This window comes from Symphalangus syndactylus, chromosome X (assembly GCF_028878055.3).
Source record: "Symphalangus syndactylus isolate Jambi chromosome X, NHGRI_mSymSyn1-v2.1_pri, whole genome shotgun sequence".
NCBI classification, from domain to species: domain Eukaryota; kingdom Metazoa; phylum Chordata; class Mammalia; order Primates; family Hylobatidae; genus Symphalangus; species Symphalangus syndactylus.
The window spans coordinates 50,077,690-50,096,555 of record NC_072447.2 but is presented as its reverse complement, the minus strand read 5'-3'; the positions used below and the strand labels follow the sequence as shown (position 1 = coordinate 50,096,555).

The window sequence follows — 18,866 nt, the reverse complement described above, 5'->3', positions numbered from 1 at the left end:
TTAATTCAAAGGGAAAAACTTTAACTTCATTGAGCCTCCATATCAGCTGTGGAATTCCTAATTCTGGATTTTAAATGAGAGTGAAATATTTTTATCATGTGCATGCTATTTTTGTGAGACCTCTCTTACTAGTTACCAAATGCAATTATTAACTGATATGATACTCTCTACTATTTTATAATTAATGACAATTTAACTTAATATCAGAACTATAAAAACAAAATATAGACTTCTTTTCTTTTCATGAAAAATACACATATATAATTGAAAGCAAAGCCAACTTGCAAAAATGTAATTTGCAGGGTACATCAGTTTTTATCTTTTAATATTTGAAGAAAATGAGTAAATATTCAGCAAAACTTTCAAATTTGTAAAATACTTCTTCTTTTCATGTACTTAGTCTTTTAGTAACCCATCCCTTTGGAATAGAGATAAGTTCTTAAACAAAATTCTTATTATTTTATTTTATATTAAATGCATTTTGTAATACTTTAATGACTTATATTTTGTCTTGATTATTTAAAATTGACCACACAATAATGTACTAAATTGGCCTGATTTTAATTCTATTCTCTTTTTTTAGCAAGTTGCTTGCCAGATATTATATCTGTGCTGTTTATCAACATTCAAATCTCATAGACTCAATTTAAGTGACACACAAAGGAATCCTCTTAAAATTTTATTTTCTAATATTTCCATTTATGAAAAATAAATAGCATATTCTATTTTTTATCTTTTAGACACTTAAGTGTAAATCTTTGGCCTACCCACACCAATTGATTATTTTATATTACATACCAGTAGCTTGAACGTTAACATGGTCGGATAAGTAGTACTGTTTTTGGATTCAAAGGAGAACTGGACAAATATTTAGTGTAGAGCTTTGAAGACAAATTAATCTGAACTTCAATGATAAATTCAACTACTGTCACCTGATAGAAAAAAAATACATTATACTTGTTAATTTTTGCTTTGAGAAATATGGGATACTATTTATTTAGCCAAACAGCAGTTTTTAAAAAGCAGTTTTAAAAAACAAAATTATCTTGCGACATTGAACTACATTTTTTTAACAAAAGATGGTTCATTTTTAATGAGTTCAAAAACAATTCGAAAAAATTAAAAATTAATTTTTAAAATAATTCTTATTCATCAGAATGAGCCAGATTTTAAATATAAAATCCAAAGCGGTAAATATTTAGGAAGAAATTATAGGAAAAAAAATCCTTGTAATCCTTGGGTAAGCAAAGATTCTTAAATACAAAAGCAACCACCCATTAAACCATCTATTAAAAAGCAATTAAATTGTACAGTATCAATTGTTTAATCTGTTATTTTAAAAGACATTATTAAGAAAATAAAAGTATGTCAAAAACCCATTTCTCACAAAAAATCTATCTTGTATCCAAAGTACATAAAGAACACTCAAAGTTCAATTTAAGAAAATGAACTAATGAAAAAAGTTGGTGAAATAATTGAAAAGACACTTCAGAAAAGAAGCTATACAAATTACACATTAGCACATGGAAAGATGTTTCATATTAAGGAAATGCAAATTGAAACCATATGAGATATCACTTCACACCTATCACAATTGCTTAAACAAAAATAACATGTGAACACGTAAAACACATACATTGCTGATGAGAATGCAAAATTTTATAGTTACTTTGAAAAACAAGTTTCTTCATTATTAGAAAGTTAACTATATATTTTACAGAAAGCTCAAGACTCCCAAATTTGGGTGTTTACCCAAGAGAAGTGAAACTTATTCATACAACTTATTCATTATTGCCAAAAACTGAAAATAATCCAAATGCTCTCCAAATGGTGAATGAATAACAAACTTACTTTTCAACAATAAAAGAATGAACTAGGGTTGCATACAATAATGTGGATGAATTTCAAATGTATTATGCTAAGTGAGAGAAGTCAGACTGAAAACCTCATGATTACCTTATGAATACCTTATGATTTCACTTATATGGCATTCTATAAAAGGCAAAATTATGAGGTCAAATTCAGATTAGTGTTTGCCATGGACTGGAGGTGGAGGAGAGGATGAATACTAGGTCTTAATTCATTCTTTTTAACTATGTTTTTGTACCCATTAACCATCGATACCTCTCCCTCATTCACCTAGTACCCTTCACAGCCTATAGTAATACGCACAAGAAAAATGTACAGAAGGTGATGCAACTGTTCTCTATATTGATTTTGGTATTTTTTGCCCAATTGTATACATTTGTTAATTGTTCATATATCAGAAAGAGACTTTTAGTGTATGCACATTTTTTAAAAAGTTAAAGCGAATTCCTTGGCTCTGATTTTTATACATCTGGATTCAAAACCCAAAATGGACTGGCAATATCGGCACCTAGGCAGGTGAATCATAAAACAATTAACACTCAGAGCTACAAAATATATTTGCAATTATATAGTGCTAGCCCCTCATTTTGAAAAAAAGAATATGTGGTCCAGTCTAGATGAAAACACAGAGTCTGCATCAAAGAGAAAAGAAACAGTCGATCTTCATGTTTGGGGGTTGCATCAAAACTAAAAAGGTTGGCTTCAGCCAAATGGTAAACAAGCAGCTCCAAATGTCCATGGCCCCACAGAAACATCAAAAACACGTAAAAACTGTCAGGAACCATGTTGTCAGAAATGGCAAAAAGTCAAAAGTTTACAGCAATCTAGTGAATACCGAATCAAGAAAAAAGACAACTTAAAAATAGTAGGAAAGCTTTGTGGCACTTTTACTTGCCCTTGTTCCACTCCCTCTGACTCAGCAGTTGTCTTGAGGCTAGCAGCCTTCATTCCCCAGTGCAAGACCCTGGTACCTGTTTTCTTTATTTTTTTAACTTAATTTAATTTTTTAAGTTCCGGGATACATGTGCAGAATGTGCAGGTTTGTTACATAGGTATACGTGTGCCATGGTGGTTTGCTGCACCTAACAACCCATCATCTAGGTTTTAAGCCCCGCATGCATTAGGTATTTGTCCTAATGTTCTCCCCCCCCATGCCCTCCAACCACCAACAGGCCCCACTGTGTTGTTCCCCTCCCTGTGTCCATGTGTTCTCATTGTTCAACTCCCACTTATGAGTGAGAACATGTGCTGTTTTTTTTCTGTTACTGTGTTAGTTTGCTGAGGATGATGGCTTCCAGCTTCATCCATGTCCCTGCAAAGGGCATGCTCTCATTCTTTTTTATGGCTGCATAGTATTCCATGGTTTATATGTGTCACGTTTTCTTTATCCAGTCTATCATTCATGGGCATTTGGGTTGGTTCTGAGTCTTTGCTATTGTAAATAGTGCTGCAATAAACATACGTGTACATGTGTCTTTATAGTAGAAAGATTTACAATCCTTTGGGTATATGCCCAGTAATGGAATTGCTGGGTCAAATGGTATTTCTGGTTCTAGATCCTTGAGAAATGGTCACACTGTCTTCCACAATGGTTGAACTAATTTACACTCCCACCAACAGTGTAAAAGCATTCCTATTTCTCCACAGCCTCACCAGCATCTACTGTTTCCTGACTTTTTAATAATTGCCATTCTGACTGGCGTCAGATAGTATCTCATTGTAGTTTTGATTTGCATTTCTCTAATAACCAGTGATGATGAGGTTTTTTTAATGCTTGCTGGCCACATAAATGTCTTAAGTGTCTGTTCATATCTTTTGATGGATTAAAACCTTAAATGTAAAACCCAAAACCATAAAAACCCTAGAAGAAAACCTAGGCAATACCATTCGAGACATAGGCATGGGCAAAGACTTCATGACTAAAACACCAAAAGCAGTTGCAACAAAAGCCAAAATTGATAAATGGGATCTAATTAAATTAGAGATCTTCTGCACAGCAAAAGAAACTAGCATCAGAGTGAACAGGCAACCTACAATATGGGAGAAAATTTTTGCAATCTACCCATCTGACAAAGGTCTAATACCCACAATCTACAAGGAACTTAAACAAAGGTACCTGGTTTTTGATGAAACAGAACAGACTTCATTCAGAAATTATTGTGTTTGTCTCTTCTAACCTTCTTGGGGGTACATGAAGGACTGATGCAAGGTGCTTGCCATGTTTTGCCTATCTTTGAACTCACTCAAGGCAGAAAAGCAGTGAAATTGTTCAAAAATATTGTAAGATAAACAAAAAACCCAAAGCAACCTGACAGAATTTTACTGTTGAGACATGCAAATACTACCTAAAGGCTGGAAATAAAAGTAGGGGAGCTTTTGGAGAAATTAAGGCATTTAAAAGTGCCCTGGAGAATTTAGAAAGCATCAAGGATACTCAGAGTAGGACATGTGCTCAGAAAATACCTGAGAAGATGCTAAACTTTCATCTTTGTCTGACTCTAGGCTAAGTGCAAGCGGTAAATAAAAACTAAGAAATTGTTGTAAACAACCTCACTAACTGCTGAAGAAGTGCCTCAGGACACCCTATCCAAAAAGACTATGACAGGTGTTTTTGTTTATGTTTCTGATTATTTTAGTTCCTGGCAGTCAAGGAAATATATCTCAAAACACTACTCAACACCAGCTAAAGGAAGAGACACTTCGGTGACCATGCATAGCAAAGAATGTATTCTTAGCAATAATAGTTTTGAAAAGTCAATAAACAAATGGATGACTACAGCCTTCAATAAGAAGAGTAAACCCAGGCAAAGGAGGATAATCTGATGTACAGAGTTACCATATTATAATATTCAAATGTCCAGTTTTCAATAACCAAAAACAAAATAAAACAAAGATTATGAAGAAATCCCAGCCATAGGACTTATTAGAAAAAGACTTTAAAGCCACTGTCTTAAATATGTTCATAGAACTAAAGGAAACCACAGAAAAGAACAAAAGAATATCATGAAAATAATGTATACACAAAAGGAGAATATCAACAGAGGAATCATAACAATCAATAAAACAAAAAGTTGGTTGTTTAAAAATATTTTTAAAATGACAAAACATTTTGGGAGGCTGAGACGGGCGGATCATGAGGTCAGGAGATCGAGACCATCCTGGCTAACACAGTGAAACCCTGTCTCTACTAAAAATACAAAAAATTAGCTGGGCGAGGTGGTGGGTGCCTGTAGTCCCAGCTACTCGAGAGGCTGAGGCAGGAGAATGGCATGAACCTGGGAGGCAGAGCTTGCAGTGAGCCGAGATCATGCCACTGCACTCCAGCCTGGGCAACAGAGCAACAATCTGTCTCAAAAAAAAAAAAAAAAAGAAAAGACAAAACTTTAAACTAGTCTGACAGTAAACAAATGAGAGGAGACATAAATAACTAAAATAAAAAATGAGATTTAGACATTACTATCAACCATATAAAAAAGGGTTAATTCAAAGAGAATACCATTATTATCACTCTAGATCCAAATCTCAATTTTGAAAATAAAATTATAAATTACATAATTTATTAGAAATTTAAATTGATAAAAATAAAATTGATCTATACTAAAGCTGAAAACGCTATGGAAGTAATATCAATGCTAAAATATTTACATATGTATGAGAAAATTCTTATTGCATTTCAAGTTACATTACAGATAATTTAAAATAAAAATTCATTTTTTTCTAATGACATGTTTTTAAACTTTGTGTTGATTTTTTTTTTACCAAAACCTTACATTATTTATGTTTAAAAAATATTAAGATGGTCAACCCTGTTACTCCATGGTACCTTGGTAAACTTCTAGAGGTGGGAGGTAGAAAACAGGCAAGAATGTGAATATTTTAAATGTGAAAAGGGAAGAATAATAGTACTTCTCACATGCCAAAACCTCCAAGATCATGACAACAAGCATTGATGGGTTCAAAGGTACATATATCTAGTGCTGTGCTATACTCATAAACTCAGTGCTGACAACCTAAACAGTTTTAAATAAAATGAGGAGGAGCTGAATATTATAAAGTGCATATGTTCAGCTCCAGTCATTCATATTGCCCTAATAGGCAAAACACTTGGGTTTCTATTTTTATTTAACTTTAACTGGCCATACCACTGCCAATTCCATTTTCTGTCATAGAATCTTATGTACAGTCCATTCTTATAACCAAATTACAGAAGCCTAAAATACTGCTCATACGTTATTTTCCTGGAGGTTTCAACTCTTTTGTCAAAACAGCAAGCAACTCATTCCCATGATAATCTATTTCTGCAGTGGCACTAGCATGCAGACATCAAGGAATAAATTGCATAAAGATGTAGTATTTCATATTCAAATACAACCTGTTTTGATATTTCATAGATAAGAAAAAAACAGTAACAACTTTGCTTGATCTTATTTCCCTGGAATCTTAGCATTTAATCATTAGCAGCTGGTTATATTTTGTGTCTCATTTTTATTTTTCCACTTCTGGTTCATCTGCTTTTTTTCTTAATTTGATTATTAATATCATACATTTTATAATATTACTATTATTTTAGGCTATTATTTTATTTTTAAGGCTTTTTTATATATTAATAATATGGACTCATATTTTAAAGTCAAATGCTGCCAAAGAGTATGTTTCCCAAACTGTCATCTTCATCTGATTGCTGGATGGACATTAGTCTTTAACAGAAGCTGAGGGGACTGGAAATGTGAAGAAAAGGAAAATTACAATGATAGGACTCGTCTTTTCTTTCAATGTGTCACTTAGTTTCTTCCACATCAATAGAAATGTGAAGAAAAAGGAAGTGTGAGGCCAGGGTTCTGGATAAACCTCCATGTGGATACTGAAATCACTCAGAAAATGAGATGAGTAGGGTACCGGATATACTATGAGTCTGGCTGGCAGTGACCAGGAGCATGTCTGGAGATGACTATTCACAAGAGACTACTCACCAGAGATTTCACAGATGGGAACTGGTAAACTCACACAATACAAAGTTCAAAGAAGCAGGCTTTTTAAAATTATTTATTTATTTATTTATTTATTTTGAGACAGTCTCAGTCTGTCGCTCAGACTGGAGTGAAGTGGTGTGATCTCGGCTCACTGCAGCCTCCTCCTCCTGGATTCAAGTGATTCTCCTGCCTCAGCCTCCCTAGTAGCTGAGATTACAGGTGAGCATCACCATGCCCGGCTATTTTTTGTATTTTTAGTAGAGACAGGGTTTCACCACGTTGGCCAGGCTAGTCTCAAACTCCTGACCTCAGGTAATCTGCCCACCTCGACCTCCCAAAGTGCTAGGATTACAGGCATGAGCCACCACACCCAGCCAGAAGCAGGCATTTTCAACAGATAAGGATCCTCTAGAAAAATCACCCCAGGGAACAAGGCCTCCAGAAAGGATCACTTCTAGACCCACAGCAAGATTCATAGGAAATGCTATTTAAAAAAACAGTGCTATTGAGATAGTCAGGTTCCCAATAAGAAGAAATCATGAAGAAAAAGGAAGCCCAGAAAAATACAGAGGACTTATAGAAGCGTAGGGACACTAGAGGGCAGAGAAAAAGGGAAGGGAAGCTAAGTGTGAGGGGAATCAGAGCTGACAGGGAAGAGAAGCTATTCACAGGATGCTCCAATTTTGGACAATGACTGAAATAAAGAGGAATCTGAGTCATGATGAATTGAGTCGACAGTTACTGGGGCTTGAGTCTTCACTGTCTGTCTTCGAGTCTAGTGCTGGGTCCCAAAGTTAGGGATGATAGGAGTGGAAAGCTGAAGTTATGGGATAGGTTTAACACAGGACCAGATTGAGGGCTCTATTTTAAAATGTCTGATGCTGCCTTTGTTGATGATTGTTGGTGACTGTCAATGGTAATGACTGTTGGTAATTATCGAGATAATTCAATGTACTCATCTCAGCCCTTAACTGTCTCTTTTAAGTATGAAGCCTTTCTCCCTCCTGAGACATACAATTTTTCTAAAACTGTGTGGTGAATTCACAAGGCTAAGGGTTAATCCCTGCCTTCTCTGATTATCAAGTATGTATAGGTGAAAAGTCATACTGGACTTGTCTTCTCTGAACTGACATCTTCACACACAATTTGCATAAAATATGTTTTTATCCAAAGTAGGTCTATAATTACACAGAATGCCAAATTAGGAGGTTCCATGATTCCTTCGCCCATGGAAGTCTTCTCCCTTCAACAAAACTGCAAGAATACAAGACTTATCTTTTACACAGAAACTAAGTGACACATTGAAAGAAAAGACGAGCCCTATCATTATAAAATCACTGAGGTATTCAATGAGGAAGGAAAACTTTGAACGTTTTGTGATGTGTGCTATTTTAAGTGATTTCCCAGATGTTTTCATTCAAAGACAGGAATACCTCAAATTGAAAAGGATATTCTAATGAAGTCAGATTTCAGTACCCAGTCCAGTGTTGGTAGACAGACACGTTTATGAATTGAAAAGGAGCAGGTGTCATTCAAATGTCCTTTCCTTTAATCCTTGAAGAATTATTCTTAGCTTCCTGTAAGAATGATTGTAAATCTAGAATAACCATTATGAAAGGTTTACCCAAGGTTCTGCATATCCTTAAATCGCAGATCAAGGCTAGTGGGAAAAATAAAAAGCATGAACAATTCTCCCTCACATTCAAAAACTGCAGGGAAAATACAGAGCAACAAAGATGAAAGGTGCAAAGAGCTGCAGAGTAACTAAGTCACTGAAGATGAACCAGCCTGTGCTTCAGGGCAGAACCTGGGTCATAGCAGCAGGAAAAATAAGAGTAATAATAGGAAAAGATCTATACTAGTGCTGTCCAGTGAAACTCTGTCATGAAGAAAATGCTCTGCATTGTACAATAGCCGCGTGTGAATCTACAGAATGTGAAATGTAGGTATTGTGATAAAGAAACAACATTTCTGTTGGGCTTAATTTTAATAAATTTAAGCTTTAATTCAAATAGCCACATGTAGGTAGTGACTACCATACAGGAAGCACAATTCTATATATTGGCCAAGAAGACACGTTAGTAGCCCACAAGAAAAGGAGGAGCTTGAGTGACTTACATAAAATAAACAAATCCATTTGAAAATGCCAAATACAACTGCAATTGACTACTAGCACTTCAGGTTGTGCTCAAACCTGGTGCTGTGTAGGAAAGGAAGGTTTACAACTAACAATAAATCAATCATGTATTGTTGATTTCATATTTTCCTGCTACATAGGTCAACCAAGAGAGCATCAATTTGCTATTTACATTTTGACACATGCACAAAGATAGACAACTTATACCTAGCAATAAATATAGTGAAGGACATTTGAAATGACTGGAAACCAGATAATCAATCTGCCTTACTGGCACAGATTTATAGAACAAATTCTCAAAGGGTGTGCTGTCTCTGCAGGATTTTATATGTTCTTCTCATTGTTGAAGTGAATTACACTCCAATACACTAAGTAAATCTTCTTTTAAAATACCCAGTTAACGCAGAATGATTCACAATCTAAGCAAAGTGTGGCACTCCACAGAAATTTAAATATATATAATTAATTTTAATTTTATAATCAATTTCTAGAATCCTAAACATTCAGAAATACTTAGACTTTTTAAATTGCTGACAGTGTTAGTAAACTATTGTCTAAATATATTATATATAATACATTCTCCAAAAAAGTCATGTAAGATACTTAAATTGCATTATAGATTTTTCTAATTTTCAATGATCCTTAAGTAAAATGTTTTATATACATTTCAATTATATGAAAATATAAAATCACAATATAGACTTATTAGAATAATATATAAACTTGGCCTTAACATAATTTTAAAAACCTATAAATTACTGCAGAACATTTAGGTTTTTTCTTGTTGAAAGTGTGTGTGTGCGTGCGTGCATGTGTGCGTGTGTGTGTGTGTGTGTATGTCTCCATACTTCTATGTACATGTGAGATATAAACATTATATAGGTGAATGACATACCTTAATTTATCAGAATATTAACTTGTGAGAAAAGAATTACTTAGTTTCTTTTTATTTAGAGGGTTTTTAAAAATCAGAATAATAAGAATACATGTTTGAAAAAATACTCTTACAAAGTTTATTTTTAAAATAATGAACATTCCACTCATTTCACCATTGCACCCTTGTACACACACACAAACATACACATACACATCCAGATGTAATCATTAGTTGTTTTAGACTTACTGCAACATAGTTAAATAACCTACAGAGTGTCATGAAACAAGCTGCAATAAATTTAATGTGATTTAAATGAATTAAAGTGTGTTCTCTAACTATAAAGGAATTATATTAGAAATCAATAAGAGAAACAAACTAGGTAAATGCACAAATATGTGAAAATTAAACAAGACATACCAAATAACTAATAGGTGAAAAATAAATTATGTGAGAAATTGCAAAACATTTTGAAGAGTAAAAATGAAAATAAAACATATCAAAACTTTTGAGGTAAATGTAAAACAGTATTTAGAGGAAAGTATGTAGCTGTAAAACCTATATTTAAAAAGTGAAATATCTCAAATCAATGCCCTAACATTTCACACTTAAGAATAGAAGATCAAATCAAACAGAAGAAAATGAATAATAAAGGATAAAGTGGAAATAAATGAAATAATCAAAAAATAATACAGCAAATCAGAAATACCAAAAGTTGGATCTTGAAAATATCATCAAAACAGACAAACCTTTAGATATGCTGACCAAGATAAAAAGAGAGATGGCACAATTTTATAAAATCAGGAATGAAAGAAGGAACTAAATTATTACCTACCTTACAGAAATAAAAAGAATTACACCATTAACACATGTATGTCAATAAATTAGGTAACTTAGATGAAATTTCTCAAGAAGAAACAGAATATTTTATAAATACAGACCTATAACAGCAAACAGATTACATTAATAATTTTTTTACACTTCTAACAGCTGTATTGAGATATATTTCACCAAAAGGGTACAATTCAATGGTTTTTAGTAAATTTATAGAATTGTGCAATCATCACCATAATTAAGTTTTAGAATGTTTCCATCAACCCCAAGAGCTTCTTCATGCCAATTTGCCTAACTCCAGGTAACCATTGATCTACTCTATAGATTGTCTCTTCTGGAAATTTCACATAAATGGAATCATACAAAATGTACTCTCTTATATCTAGTTGCATTCACTTAAAATAACATTTTTGTGGTTTATTCATCTAGCAGGACTTATCAGCAATTTGTTCCTTTATACTGCCAAGTAATATTCTAGTGTATGGATATACCACATTGTGTTCATCCATTTAGCAGGTGATGGACATTTGGGTTGTTTCTACTTTTAAGCTATTGTGAATAATGCTGCTATGAGCATTCACATAAAAGTCTTTGTATGGACATGAATACACATTTCCCTTCTTTTGGGAAGAAATATACGTCCCTGGTTAGCTATATTCTTAGATATTTTATTCTTTTGTAGCAATTGTGAATTAAGTTGCATTCCTGATTTGGCTCTTGGCTTGGTTGTTGGTGTATAAAAATTCTAGTGGTTTTTGGCCTGGTGCAGTGGCTCACACCTGTAATCCTAACATTTTGGGAGGCCATGGTGGGCAGATTACCTGAGGTCAGGAATTCGAGACCAGCCTGGCTAATATGGCAAAACCCCATCTCTACTAAAAAAATATACAAAAATTAGCCAGGCGTGGTGGCACATGCCTGTACTCCCAGCTACTCGGGAAGCTGAGGCAGGAGAATCACTTGAATCGGGGAGGTGGAGGTTGCAGTGAGCTGAGATCGCACCACTGCACTCCAACCTGGGCGACAGAGTGAGACTCCATCTAAAAAAAAAAAAAAAGAAAAAAAAAAGAAATGCTAGTGATTTATACACTGATTTTGTATCCTGCAGCTTTGCTAAAGTTGTTTATCAGCTTAAGGAGCTTTTGGGCTGAGACTATGGGATTTTCTATATACAGAATTATGTCGTCTGAAAACAGGGATAATTTGACTTCCTATTTAGATGCCCTTATTTTTTTCTCTTGCCTGATTGCTCTGGCCAGGACTTACAATACTAAGTTGAATAGGAGTAGTGAGAGAGAGCATCCCTGTCTTTGCTGGTTGTCAAGGGGCACACTTCCAGCTTTTGCCCATTCAGTATGATGTTGGCTGTGGGTCTGTCACAGATGGCTCTTATTATTTTGAGGTATGTTCCTTCAATACCTAGTTTAAAATTAATATTTAAAAAAAATGCTGAGGACTAGATGACTTCAATGATGAAATATAACACCAATTTAAGTAATTCAGTCCTTCACAAATTCTGCCAAAACAGAAGTGGAGACACCACTCTGTAATTCATTCTAAGAAGCCAATATTAGCCTGATATTCAAAACAAAGGAATCAGAAGAAAAAAAACAATAAGGCTAACAAACTATAGACCAATGTTCCTTACCAGTATCGATACAAAAGCCTTCATCAAAATACTAGGGAATTGAATTCAGCAATATATAGAAAGAATTATATCTTATGATCTAGTGAGATTTATTCCACAATGCAAGGTTGTTTTAACATTAAAAAATCAATCAATATACTATATTAATAGAATAAAGGACAAAAACATGACCATCAAAGTGGATAATAAAATTAACAAAATCCAGGTCTTTCAAAATCAAAATACTCAATAAACTATAAAAGGAAACTTCCTCAACCTAATAAAGGAAATTTTTTAAAAAAGATAACTGTTGCTAACCTTATATTTAAAGGTATAAGATATATGCTCTCAGGAACAAGACAAAGGTGTTTTTCTATTCAACATTATCTTATCCCAACTGAAGTACTGAACTTCAAAATAGCAAAATTAATCTTTATCATTTTCTAACATTCAAACTCATCCTCAAACTTTATTTTTTCCACCTGAAAACCAAATAACAGCTTACATTGTTCCTGAAATAAAATTTAATCTCAGTAAAAATAACATTACCAAAAATTAGATTATTAAAGATAGTATTTAGTAGCATTCAATACAATTTTATTGTGTTATTAGTTATTTTCTCTTAATTCCAATCTATACCTATTGAGTAGAATCAATCTAGCTATGTTGGAGTATTAAAAAAAGTTTTGACGTAGGAATCTTATACTCTGATTGCCATAGAGAAGTTTGATTCTTGCTTGGAAGGATACACCAATATGCAGTTTTTTGTTTGTTGGTTGGTTGGTTGGTTGGTTGGTTGGTTGGTTTTTTGAGACGAAATCTCCCTCTCGTTGCCCAGGCTGGAGTGCAATGGCGCGATCTTGGCTCATTGCAACCTCTGCCTCCCAGGTTCAAGCGATTCTCCTGCCTCAGCCTCCTGAGTAGCTGGGATTACAGGCGCCTGCCACCACACTAATTTTTGTACTTTTAGTAGAGACGGGGTTTTGCCATGTTGGCCAGGCTGGTCTCAAACTCCTGACCTCAGGTGATCCGCCGGCCTCGGCCTCCCAAAGTGCTGAGATTACAGGGCTATATGCACTTTCATATCATGCATAGAGAGAAGCTCTCTCCTTGGGCACTTCTGTTAGAAAATCTATGAAGCAAAAGCCTACCAGAGTTGGCTGCTGAAACCTGACCAGTGGTCTCCCTTCCTTCTGGGCACATTTCAGAATAGGTTTTTTGTCTTTTTGTTTGCTCTTGTTTTTAAATCACTAAACATCAAGGGGTACAATATAAAAGTAGCCAATATCATAGCAACTCTTCTTAAATCTTCACAATATGTCTTTGACAATTTCAGACAGTGGTTCACAGAGCATACACAACTCAAATGTAAGTACAAAGCACCAAGTGCCTGGAATATAACTTTCCTCTCCTTCAAAATGTGTAATATCTTGAATTTTCTAGATAGTATAACAAAGACCACACTATCATAGGTCCCCTGTACATGCCCTCTGCTCCTCTTCAGGCACTCTGCAGCATGAGCCAAACCCCCCAGCAATGTTTTACTGAATTAAGGTATACCCAGGAAAGCTTACAAGTCAGAAAGAAAAACCCTCTACAGATAGATCTTGGGTGATCTTTAATAGGTTATTGGTTAGGAATACCCATAATTGCAGTAATATGAGGAATAGAAAACTGAACTTACTTCTTTGGGAGAAAATGTTTTGCTACATTCCAGAGATGTATTTTCCTCTAATTCCAAAGAATATATATAAGGAAATGCAGGGTCTTTAAATTCTTCTGTAAGAGGTAAAAAAGTACATATATTCATAACAATCAAAAATCAATTTCTAAAATATTTGTGCAGGGCTATGCGAAGATGCTCAGTAAAGAATTGTTCTAAATACCAAGATTCTAATTAGCAAAATTGATATCTATACATGGAACAAATATACATTCAACTGGCAAAACAGTGACAGTAAACTCATTAAAAAATAACTCCAAAGTTCAAGAAGCATGTTATAGTCATATTCAGATGAATATAAATAGTAATAAAGGGCAAGGTCAAGTAATTAACTAAATCTTAGGTCCCAGAACAGCTAGGAGACTCCCTTTCCAGTGAAAATTGATCAGGGAAGAGTCAGATCTCCTTTGATGCCTCAAAGAGTCCGTAAATAATACAAATGCATATCCATTACCTCACTGATATACTTACTTTTCACTTTTTGAGGATATGTAAGATGTCTTACTTATTTTTATGGACTCAAACGCTACTATCTTGCCTGTAATTGGGATTCAACAAATATTTAATGAATAACAAATGACTAAACCAATGATTAGGAAACTTTCTGTAAGAATCCAGATAGTAAATATTTTAAGCTTTGTGAGACATATGGTTCCTATCACAGCTATTCAACTCTGCCAGTATAGCATAAAAGCAGCTATAAGCATTATACAAACAAATGGGTCTGTGCGTGTTCTAATAAAACCTTATTTATTAAAACAGGTGATGGCTCATATTTGGCTCATAGGTCTTATTTTGACAACCTATGGAGTAAACAGATAAAATGCATTTATAAAAATGCATATTTTGTTTGAATCTAATTTAACATCAAGATATCTAATACATGAGTAAACATACAGAGATAGCTCCCCAAAGACATTTATCTAAAATTATTGAGCAATTAAAACAAACGATTCATAATTTTATGTTCATTTAAGGCATATACTTATATATAACATACTTAACTTACCATATTTAACACACTAATAAGAGTGGTTACATTTCATGTAATACCAAAGTGTTTTGATATTAATAATGATGTATTTCTACAAATAAAACCATGATGAGTTACAGAGTGTAAGAAAAACATGCAGTGGTCATTAAAAACATTTAAGAAGAACTTCCCTTGGTTGAATTAGTTTTAGAAATTATACCACAGGGCAATTTAAAACTTTTCCTTTTACAATAATACCATTATATACAAAATATATACCTGATTTGTCTTTAAGATCCATTGAAAAATCTGGAAAGTCTTTTAGATTAAACTCCACTCTGGCACGTGTTATACCTTTGTTTTTTATTACAAATGGAATAATCTGGGTACCACCAATATAGGCGCCACTGAAATTAAATACATCCTGAAATTTAAAAAATAAAAATAATTAGAAAATAGAATAATAATCTATGAAAATGTAAACTAAAACTTGCAATGTGATGTTTATCAAGGAAATTATTAACTGCAAAGCAGAACCCTATAAAAATTAGTCACATTTTCCTTCCTCTCCCCCACCTCCTCTATGCCTCCTACATGTAATAAGTTAATAAATCCTATTAATTCTTCCCCTTTCTTCACCTCTTGTCCATACTGTAACTATATGAAATTAGTAAATCATCACTTTTCATTTAGTTTCTAGATTTTTACTTTTCTCAAGCTCTCCCCTTCATAATGAAGCCATATTTAAACTAATTAAGAATTTGATCATATCACTTCTTGTTTTAAAATTTGATGGTTTCTCATGATCAATTATAGAAGAAAATTTTTTCAGGGTACATACAATAATGCAAAAATAAATGTGACTCTAGTTCAGAAAATGCAAATCAATACCACAGTGAGGTATCATTTTACACTCAATAGATTGGCAAAATTTAAATCTGACAATGTAACTTGTAGAATAATAGAATTTGGAGCAATGGAAATTAGAGAGGACATTTTAAGAATAGTCTTGTGAAGTTAAACACACTCATAACTCTATGTCTCAATAACTCCATTCCTAGAGAACCTCTTGTATGTGTACCTCAGAAGATAAGCATATAAATGTTCACAGCTATAGTTTTTGTGCTTAAAAAAAAACCAGAAACACCTATTGGGATGAACAACTGAATGATCATGTAAATTACAGTATGTCTACACAAATAACTATTATGCAGTATGACAATGATTAACATACCATTACACACAATTTAGGTGAATGTTGAAAACACAATATTTAAGTAAAATAATTCACCAAAGGCTACAAATAGTACATCTTTGTTATAAAGCTCAAAAACAAACAAACTAAATAATCAACAATGAAAACATTCATATCCATATTTATGTGGTGTCATTTTAGGCAGGTGGTTATCTCTTATAAGGGACAGGACCATAATGAAGAGGATTTTAATGGTACTGGTAGTGTTCTGATCCTTACATTCAGTGGTAAATTCCTAAACCTTCATTCAATATTCTGTTTCATCACTTACATTTATATGACATATTAATTTTTATTAATTTTTAACTTTCTATATAGTAACTTTTAAAAATTATACATTGGAAAAGATTTTTAACATAAATGGGCTAACTAGAAATACATAACAAATAAAAATCACCACACTCAGAGTTTCATCACACAAATAAGTAACATACTCACAGGATTGATTTCTACATCAGCAATTTTAGCAGATCCACCAATCCTAAGGTCTATAGCATGACGAATAGAAACCTTATTTAGGAGAAATACAAAACTTTGTAGAAACAACATTAAAATATAATCATAAGTTGCTAAAGTATTACCTGGCATTTATATAACGTTTTTTTCATTTAAATAATACTAACATATTATAAATGTACAAGATTTTTTCTGGTAACTGTCATCACATTTGTTGTTTTGCAGAATTGATACTCCTAAGAAAAGTGAGTGTTTGACCCCTTAGAACCACTATAAATGTGATTAGCTGATGGTTTGTGAATTTGAATGCAGAGTTCTACCTATTTGACTAAACTTTATTGCCACTCCTTGCAGTACAATTTTTATTTATCTAATTTCAAAGCATTATTCAAAATTTTTAAAAAACAAACAACAGGAGAATGGTTGCAGTATATATCTACCCCTAGAAAGATAGGAATATGCACAACAACCATAATAGTAATGAGAGCAGCTAAAAATTGCTGTGTATATGGGTCAAGTACAGTGAAATCCTTTTTAGTGCTCAATATTCTATTAGGTAACTACTGTTAATACTCCTAATTTTAAAATGAGGAAACTGACTCTTGCAGAGGCCAAGTATTTTGTCTTTTTCATGAGATCACAAACTTGAAAGCAGCAGCAGCTAAACTAAGAGCTGCCTGAACATTTTATTGCTTCCAAGAAAATTAAGATAGCAAATTAAGAATTTAGTTATATAATTCCTACAAAATAAGAACTATAGAGTATCTGAGCATATAGTTGCTCAAGCAAAGTCTCAGAAGTGTAAAACTATAATTCCCTGGAAACCCTGTCTGTATAAGCACAGGAAAGAGTCAAGGTCTAGATTTAAATTTAAATGTATATTATATCTAAGAAAGCAAAACGAGTGTATTTCACTCTTCCACAATCACTGATACTGTTTATATGCAAAGAAACACAAAATACCATTTTTCAGAATTACTGGGAAAATCAATATGCCAGCTAGATAGCCTTATTAAAGTTGCTATATACATAATGCTATATGATTGCCACATTTTATTCAGAGTATATAATACATAAAAAACATATTTGACTAAAATCAAAAGAAGCATAACTTAATGATTCAGAGGAAATTACAAATTGACATGTTCTTCATTAATAAACCCCATACACAAGTCTCAACTCCCTATGGCTGCCTTTTACTCACCTCCCAATCATTCCTTATTCATCCAAAACTCCTGGCTGTCATAGCTTATTCACTACCCTAGACCATTGGTCTCTTGACATTTTCATCTCTAGAGACTTAAACTACACCCTGGACAATATCACTCCTCATAAATGCACAACCTCTGAAACCATAAATTCATTCATCTGTCTCATTTTTACAACTCCCTCTCTCCCTTGCGTTCTCACTCATTTTCAGAGAGAATAGTTCCTGGATGTCACATATTGAAGAGACTTTCAAGCCTGTGATGTGTACGTAATATTCTCCTAATCAACCCCAATTCACCTTTCTCTTCTATATTTTCCTTTATTCAATTTCTTTCAACTTTTATCATTCCAACTTCTCAATTATATATTTGGTTCACTTACACACATCTGGACCCAGAGAGCGACAGTAGAAACATTCTCTTTCATCTCTATGATGAATCGTTAGCCTTCAGACCAGTATATATATGTGGCTGCCTCTTTACTAGACATCTCTACATGAAGATCAAAAAGATGCCTCCAATTCAAGCAAACGTTTTCCTCTAATAGGTGTTACTCACACTCTGATCTCTTTCTCTCTAAATGTTGCCACCATTTGTCTCACTCTTGACTTACCCATCTTATTTACATGGGACCCCTTTTCAATCACCAATCCCCATGTATTTATCAGTTTCTCACCAGTTTCTCTTGCCTGAACCTCTTCACCAGACTAGTAACTCTGCATTCCATCTTTCTGGTCCCAGCTTACTGCTCTACCACCAAAGTGATCCCTAAAAAATGCAAATCTCATTGTGAAATCCCCATAGTTAAAACTCCTACCTCTTAAAATGAAGCCTGGATTTCTTAATGTTGATAAGGCCCTGTATGATCTAAAACTTAACACGAGTCATATAAGTACATTTTTTTCCCACTATCATCCATTTGGTAGTATAATCTAGTCAT

The 18,866-nt window shown here is 33.6% G+C and overlaps 1 protein-coding gene across 1 annotated transcript in view; it reads right to left on the bottom strand.

Moving 5' to 3' along the window:
• CFAP47 (cilia and flagella associated protein 47) overlaps positions 1-18,866 on the bottom strand; it is a 455,521-nt gene that overhangs the window by 358,553 nt on the left and 78,102 nt on the right. Inside the window, 4 exon segments of the mRNA XM_063634578.1 lie at positions 795-932; positions 13,996-14,090; positions 15,287-15,431; positions 16,701-16,772. Coding sequence (XP_063490648.1) covers positions 795-932; positions 13,996-14,090; positions 15,287-15,431; positions 16,701-16,772 — 450 coding nt within the window.